The 8,334-nt window shown below is 61.7% G+C and overlaps 1 protein-coding gene across 2 annotated transcripts in view; it reads left to right on the top strand.

Annotated features, from left to right (window-relative positions):
- Positions 1-3,468, top strand: part of CHLRE_17g716500v5 (uncharacterized protein) — a 4,264-nt gene extending 796 nt beyond the window's left edge. Inside the window, exons 3-5 of one of the 2 annotated variants that reach the window (XM_043072167.1) lie at positions 357-432; positions 2,167-2,213; positions 2,476-3,468. In XM_043072167.1, coding sequence (XP_042914627.1) covers positions 2,482-2,865 — 384 coding nt within the window. In that variant the 5' untranslated portion in view covers positions 357-432; positions 2,167-2,213; positions 2,476-2,481 and the 3' untranslated portion in view covers positions 2,866-3,468. The remainder of the gene's footprint in view (positions 1-356; positions 433-2,166; positions 2,214-2,475) is intronic. The other variant, XM_043072168.1, reaches the window with a different exon arrangement.
- Positions 3,469-8,334: the final 4,866 nt, after the last annotated feature.

The raw sequence follows: 8,334 nt of genomic DNA on the forward strand, positions 1-8,334 counted from the left end.
GTGGGTGGGTGGGTGTGGGTGTGTGGGGTGGGGGGTGGGGGGTGGGTGTGGGTTTGGGTGTGGGTGGGTGGGTGTGGGTGTGGGTGGGTGTGGGTGGGTGGGTGGGTGGGTGGGGGTGGGGTGAGGTGGGGGGTGGGGTGAGGTGGGGGGGAGGGGAGCGTTCGCGCCGTATAGCGTCGAGGAGTGGTATGTCAATTTACCTGTTCCTCAGCCCTGGAGCAGCAGTCCCCAGTGTGCACACACGCGCACACGCGCACACGCACGCACACGCGCACACACGCGCACGCGCACACCCACACCCACACCCACACCCGCACACACCCCCGCACCCCCCCCCCACACACACACACGTGCAGGTGGCAGCATGGGCCCGGGCGGCGGTGGACGCACTGAAAGCGGCACCCTCACAGGCGGTGGTGCCCGGACCTACTGGTGAGTCGTGCGTGGCGGTCCTGGCGCGGATGCAGCCAATGCCTGGTGCAGCACCTGTCATGTGAGCTCCTGTGCTTCAACAACCCCCGCTGGGCTGCCTTCTTTAGAAGCAAGCACAATAGTGCCTCGCTCGGGCAGAGGTGGGGCAATTGTTGGGCACTGGTTGCTTGCGTCAGATGCGGGCATGGGATGCATGTGCCTGCTGCCCAGACAAGGCCACACAGGTAGGTGCCCCCACCCACGGAAATGCCCATGCCAGCGCCCCCATCCCGATCCGTACCCATGCCCCCTTTTTTGACATGGATATGACAGGAAGGGGGGCGAACCAAACAAAGCAAGTAAGCAGCAAAACTGGACCAACCTCGCAACAGCACCTGATTGCCGCATCGCCTTAACCGGCACATCTAGATCGGGCTTCGTGCTGAGCTGCCCCCCCCCCCCTTACTGCTGGCTTAGAAGTCCTTATTTAGCTAGACTGCAGCCAAGCGCAGCAGTTCCCGCTGTCTACTTCAGAAAGCTTGAGAGGTTGCAGCGAGCTCACCCCCACTTAGGTGACAAGATTGTTCGGTCCGCCGAGCTGCTGGCTGCGGCGAAATCGCGCGGCGGCCGGTGGACCGCAGCAGAGGCTGCTGAGGGCGAGGCATACTCCCGCGCCTTTGTGGCGTTTGGGCGCGGCGTCATGGGCGCCTTCCGCCACCTTGATGGTGCCGCGGATGTCGCGCATGTGGGCGTGCGGCTACTCGGCGCGCTCTTTGCCGACTTGCTGCGCGATTCCAGTGCAATCACCGCCGTGCCCGTCCTCCGCGCACCTACCTCCGCGGCGGGCATGGCTGCGGTCGCCACGCGATTGCGCAGCAAGTCGGCAAAGAGCGCGCCGAGTAGCCGCACGCCCACATGCGCGACATCCGCGGCACCATCAAGGTGGCGGAAGGCGCCCATGAGGCCGCGCCCAAACGCCACAAAGGCGCGGGAGTATGCCTCGCCCTCCGCAGCCTCTGCTGCGGTCCACCGGCCGCCGCACGATTTCGCCGCAGCCAGCAGCTCGGCGGCCAGAACAACCTTGTCACCTAAGTGGAGGTGAGCTTGCTGGAATCTCTCAAGCTTCCTGACATAGACGGCGGGAACTGCGCTTGGCTGCTGCTACTGCATTATTCTGGGTCGATGTAAGAAAGTGTAATAAGTTTTCTAGGGAAGGATTGGAAGCAATGATGGGCGGGTGCCGAGGCCTGTGGGAGACAAGGCTGGAAGCAAAGGCACGAGGCACAGCTAGCTGGGATGGGGGTGGGGTGGGGATGGGGATTGGGTAGGGTGTGGCCGCCGGCGGTGCTGCTACGGCTGCCGCCACACCTGCGCCGGGCTGCACACAGGTAGCGACGCATGGTCTGAGGCCTCAGGGGTGCCGAGGCCTGTGCGAGACAAGGCTGGAAGCAAAGGCACGAGGCACAGCTAGCTGGGATGGGGGTGGAGTCGGGGCGTGGGGGTGGGGTGGAGGTTTAGTGGTACCTTCCGGCCAGATTTGGACCCGGCACCTGTCCATACGCATACAATACCTTACCACACATGAATATATAATGTATCAGATCCAAAACATTATTTTGTCAGCTAGCTGTGAAGGTGTTTCCCCCGGGGGGTACGCCCCTTCCCTCCAGCTAGCTGGCAGGGATTTTCCCCTGTTTCCTTGCTGGCCCACCCAAGGACTTACACCGCCACCGTACCGTATCCGGCCTACTGCAGCCACAGGAAGTGCGTAGCGCCAGAGCGTCCACGTCTGCGGCGTGCATGTGTGTCTATGGCGGTGCAGTGGGGAGGGGCGGGGGGAGGCGTGGAGGGGTGCGCAGGGCTGCTGGCTTTGGGGATGGGTGGGTGGGTGGGCGGGCGAGCATGTTGGGCGCGAGAACGTGTCGGACGGAGAGCACTGGGGAGCTGCCTCTACTTACTTCCCGTGGCATCGCCTTCCATGGACTGCCACACGCCTGATTCACTCACGAAGCGCAGACGTACAACTCAACATGCGCGCCCTTGCTGTTTGCCTTGTTGGTGCAGGCGGCTATGGCGGACGGAACATTGGCCATCACAGCCGGCTCGCTGCAATTTATGGCGCTTGAAACCCGCAGCCACATTTGTCGCATTCTGCCTGACTACCCTTTGACCATCAACCAAGACCTGGCCAACCTGGGCTTCCTGCTGGCGTACTGCGGCGGCTTGTGCACTGCGACAGGCGGCATGAGCGCATTCCGGCACGAGGGCGCCAGCCTCCCCGAGACCTGGGACGCCAGCTTCTCAGACCTGGTGCTGCAGCTCACACGGCGCAACCCCAGGGAGCGCATCTCAGCGCAGGCGGCGTTGGAGCACCCGTTCATTATGGCTGGGCGGAAGAACAACCAGAAGCAGCTAGCAGCACGGTGGAAAACGAAGGGCATGTGCAGTGCCTGAGGAGGCAGCACTTTGCATGCATAGTAGGTTAGTTAAGTGAGAGGCTTTGCAGCGAGTGGGTGGGAGGTATTTGAGCTCGGGGTCATTTGCCCGGGTGCTTGGTTACGTGGTCAACAAACGCAATGGCGGTGTACACTACGAGATGCAGGGAGAATGCAAGTCCAATGGCACTGGTGCGTGGGCCTGGCTGGTGCTGCACTGCTGAAGCGTCGACATGTTCACACAAGCATGGACAAATTAATGAAGGCTGCAGAGATAAGAATGTGGGTGATTCAGTATTACAGGCGGTCACTTACCGGGAGAACGCATGACCACTACGTTTATACCGTACATATGCCTCCGTATGCAATGCGGTTGTTTGGAGAAAGGTATCGAATGCATGTGTGTGTGTCAGTGTGTGTTGTGGTTCAGGCAAGTCAGAGGCTACGATAATGTGCTCAAGACGTGCTGGTGCGAGTTCATGTGCGTGGTTGCACTGAGGAAAGCGGCATTAAGCCAGCACTGTCAACAAACATGCCCTGATACCGGTACGGTACGAACCACGCAGTAGCTCAACAGTCAACACGAAGCTTGCATGCACTGCTATTGTAAATAAAATCTTGCTGGCATGTACACTAGCGAGTGCGGCACCCTGACGTTGTGATACCTCCGAAGCCATGTCGAAGGCCCATCCAATTTCCCTACTGCCGTTCATGCTTCGGAGGCGTTGATAAACGCCGGAGCGCACCCAAACCTGACACAGCTTTATTACAAGTCGCTTGTACAGTCAAACGCAATAAGCGTAATAAGCGCAGGGGTACCCTTGTCCGGGATGCTTCTTGCATATGCAAGCACTGCAGCCCTGCCATCGCCGCCGACAACGCCTCATGTGGTGCAGCCGCTCCTCCTCCTGCAATTGCAACTGCGTGCGTGGCGCCCGGAATCCGCAGACAGCAGGCGTGTGCGCTCCTACGCCGCTAGGGGGACTGCAGGAGCGCCACGGGCGGGACGCAGTCCTTCCTTCCCTGCAGACGTCCATGGCATGTGCGCGCAGGCCGCAGGGGTTCGGGGTGTCCAACTCGGCGGTTAGCTGTCAGTTACTCGGTTGGCCCCGCAATTCCTACCCGAGCCCCCTGGAAGTGGGGTTTCCGCGGCGACCAAGCCTGAGACCTATAGCTATGATACGTGTTCACTTATCTGACGAGGCGTACCGTAAAGGCCCAGGCTCTCAAACTTGCACTTTCATAAGCGGCCATGCCGCCCAAAGCCGCACGCCGTAGCCCCCGCGCACGCCCGCCCCATGACCCCCCAACATGATAACAATCAGATTGGGTCGGCGTGCGCGCCTGAGGCTTTGGGCCAACATCGAGCAACTGAGAATGCGCGACACTCTGACCACGGCGTTAGGGCTACCGCACTGTTTTATATGGCTTTATGTATGGCATCGTGGGTATTGGCTTGGCGCGCTAGGAGCTCAGCCGGCCCACTTCCAGGGGGGTTTTGGGTTGAAGTTTTGGGGGCAACTGACAGCTGACTGCGTTGGACACCCCGAACCCCTGTGTGCGCGACACCAAGCCGCGCCGGCCGCACAACTGATCCCGGGCAGGACCAGGCATGCCCCTTGTTTGTGGTTTGAACGAACACGCAGACACGCCGAAAAGGCCTTACTCAGGAAAAGAAAGTTGGCAAGGTGGTTGCCCGCACCCCAATTACTCTTACGCTCATGCAAAGTGCGAGCCCTGTGTCAACCTCGTTTACTGTATTATGGAGAGAGGGTCGCTTTCTAGACAACCCTGCAGGTTCACCCCAGGGCTCCTATCTTAATGTCTCCAGACATTAACTGGCCATTTTGGCCGTTTCCTAGACATTCCTCCCGGGGGCTAATGTCTGGGGTGAGACTTCGTTGGGCCGGGTTTGGGGCGGGTTTTGTCCGTATTCCTATGGAGAAGCCCCCAAACCGCCATGTGCCCAGACAAAGGACGGCGGCCACCCGACCGTTTTTGTCTGGAGCTAGACATTACCCCACAAACAAGATACGACCCCTGGTTCACCCAGAACCTCAGTCGCGGCGGCATTCCTCATTCCATCCCATGGCGCTTCCTCACACTCCGCCGGTTGTGTTTTGTCTCACACTCGTATGTGACTTTTAATTGCCCACCACTCAACTCCCCCGCTCAACCCCCTACCTCTCCTACGTTCGGCGTTGTACCAGCTGCACGCTTGTGCCTTGAAGTTGAAAAGTGAATGTTGGGACTGGGAATACGCTGCACACTACAAGACTACGTCAACACGCCCCTTGTCCTGTCCCATCGTACCCTTGCGTGTGTATGGGGCCGGCGGTGCAAACTTGAAGCAGCCCTCCCACCAGTACATCAGCGTTAGTAACAAGCGGGAACGATAGATGGCGCCGCAGGCCCACAAGCAAACAGGCTGCAGGCCCCAACTTGGAGGACGAAGCAACCACCCCGGGGGTGTGTTCGTAGGTTTCCCGCACGCCGATCGCTCTTGCACGCATCGCTCGTGCAAAATGCGAACCCTGTGTCCTGAGGTGTTGAACAAGAAAAGGTGGCTATCCCTTGCAAGGGAAAAGTGGGCTGTGCCGCCACGCCACGTCCTCCGTCTGAGGCCGAAGGTTCCGATACTAGCCTCATCTCCCGGACATAGCCGGGGTCGGTTTGTACAGGCACCGCCCGCCATATGTGCCCAGTCGCGCCCAGCTATCAAGCACTAGTGCAGCAGGCAGGCAGGCCAACCAGACAGCAAGGAAAACACCCCTGCCGCTGCAGCTGACTGCCCGCTACGCCATCCTCGTCAGCACAGGTCGCTAACCAGACAACACCGGCAGGTCTCAACCTGCGCGCCGGCGCCGCTTTGAAGGCGGCGCCGCGCTGTCCTCCTCCACGTGGCCTTGCCCGCCCCCTCTGCTCCGAACATGCGCGCCGCCACTGCCGCTGGGCCCAGGGCCGCCCGTGCCGCCGCCACCACCGGGCCCAACGCCGTGGCCGCTGCTGTTGCCGCCGGTAGGCGCGGTGCCACCGCCGCCGCCACCGCCGTCTCCAGGCCCTGCACCGCCGCCACCGCCACCGCCACCGCCACCGCCGCCGCCAGGCCCTGCACCGCCACCGCCGCCAGCAGGTCGCAGGGCTGCAGGCCGCGGTTTGCCAAGCAGCATCTCCATCAGCGCGTGCCGCATGTTTGTAGCCGAGTTGGCATCGCGGCCCTGCAGTTCAACATGCAAACAGGGCGTGTGTCATCCCATGTGTCATCCCGTGTGTCACCCCGTATCATCTCCAAACCGCCCTGTGTCATCCCGTGTCATCCCGTGTCATCATCTCCAAACCGACCTGCCGCCCCAAACCTGCCCCAAACCTGCCATCCCACTTACCCACACAGTCCCGCAGTGTTGGCACACTTGGACGTCGCGGGCACGCGAGCCACCAAACGGAATCACAACTTCCAGGCAGCGCTGCCCGTTACCAAGCAGGCGCCGTCCGCACTTCGCACACACCTGCTCAGACACAGAGATAGGTTTGGGCCAGGTAAGGTACGTGTGCATTGAGCGTTGTGCGCATTGCGTTGTGAAGATCACAGCGTACCTGGCTGGTGTAGTATTCGTCCACGTAGACCACCAGGTGGGCGTACTTGTCCACCAGCAGACGCAGCAGCGCCCGGTTTGGGCCCCTGCCTGACCTGAATTGCGAAGTAAGTGAGTGAGTGGGTGAAGGTGCTAGTCTTCTGAAATTATCCATGGACGTGCGTGAGGTGTTGAAAAACACCGGATAATCCTTGCATTGCCCAGCACTGCTGCCCACACGAGACCCCCGAGGCAGGTGCTTGCTTATTGGGACACCCGTTACTTTGCTTGGCAGGTGCCCGCCACGCCTTCCGGCTGGTCCCGACTCGCCTTCCTCACCCCCGGCTGCCCGATCACAGTAGTCGCAGCCATGCGTCCAGCTGGAGCTCCACGGGGTTAGTTACGGGCAACACCTCGCGCGCGTCACTGCCGCCAACACAACGTGAGGTGCACGCAGCCGCGCGTGCGCACGCAACTCACACTGATGCGCGTCCACCGCCGCAGGCCGCTGCTTGGCACGCCCTGCGCCGACCCCGCTGCTGGCCCTGCAGGGAGCGGCAGCGGCAGCGGCCTCAGTGGGGCTCCGCACCGCATGCTGGCCTGCAGACCTCGGCCGCTGCGGTGCTGCCTACCAGTAGCCCCAGCGGCAGTTCTTGCAGCACCAGCCACAGGAGCTGAGCTGCATGAAGGCTCCAGCAGCACCGCACCGAGCCAGGCTGCTGCTGCTAGCTGCCGCAACTCCTCCAGCCACGCCAACTCTGCAGCCACCTCCCTTAACACGGCCGTTCAGGCCTGCACTGCGCCACATTGCGCCTAGTAGCCGTGCCGCCCGCCCAACTGCGCCACCAGCGCCACCCGCACCAGGACCCGCGCCGCCAGGCAGTGCAGGATCCAGCACGTTGCGGCGGCAGTCAGGGCAGCGTCAGCCTGTATGGCGGATGCGAGACAGCGAAGATGGACAGCAGGCGGCGGCACATACGGTAATCAAAAGGTTTGAAGTGGACTGCTGGTGATGTGAGGACGGCCACCTCAGGCGTCAACAAGCAAAAACTGGGTCGGCTGCCGTACCCGCATTGCCGCCCATTCCACCTCGCCGCAGCGCCCAGCTAGCGCGCCCACGCATGCTTACCCACCCATGCATACCCACGCATGCTCCCTGCTGACAAGCAAGCAAATCCCCCGGGCAGGTCCCTGCCTGCTGCCGCTTTCGGTCCTACCTCCAACATGCGCGGCCCCCCTGCAACCCTCCCTCCCCCTATCTACCTGGCTCGTGCGCCTGTTGTTTGCACCGCCCCGCCGCTTCTGCGCCACCTACCGCGACGGACGCGTGCAGGAACGCCAGCGAGTTGCCGGCAGTCCATTTGTGCATGGGCACCCCCAGGCTGCTGCAGACGCCCGTGAGCGTGTGCCCTGCCAGCTTGTATGGCAGGTGCGCTGTCGGCAAGCTCCACCGAACACTGCGCCTGCACAATCTGCACCGAAGGCGACCGCAAGCGCTCCTGCCGCCGCCTTGATCAGTGCATGGCTGTTGTTGATCTCGCTGACCAGCTGGTTCAGCTGCAGGTGAAAGGCGAGCGAGCACGCACATGGCGTATCATACCACAGCTAGCTTGTTGTCGACTTCTTGAAGAGCGGCGAGGTGCTGGGGAAGGTGTGTGTGCGTGCCGCGGCCCCCTTACTTCCTAACATTCCAGCTTCCCCTCTCTCGCCCCAGCTTTTGCTGGTTGTCCCTCCCCCCTTCCCCCCCCTTCACGTAGGGAAGCACACATACATGTTCCAATGCTCGGCCGCAGGTATACCTAATGCATGCTGCTGTGTGTGCTCTGCCGTGATTGCATGCAGTTGTACACCATCGAGCTCGTGGGGTACGATGACACCGACGGCCAGCCCGCCCACATACTACTCGATCGATGGCC

The sequence above is a fragment of the Chlamydomonas reinhardtii genome, chromosome 17 (genome assembly GCF_000002595.2).
Source record: "Chlamydomonas reinhardtii strain CC-503 cw92 mt+ chromosome 17, whole genome shotgun sequence".
Classification (NCBI taxonomy): Eukaryota; Viridiplantae; Chlorophyta; class Chlorophyceae; order Chlamydomonadales; family Chlamydomonadaceae; genus Chlamydomonas; species Chlamydomonas reinhardtii.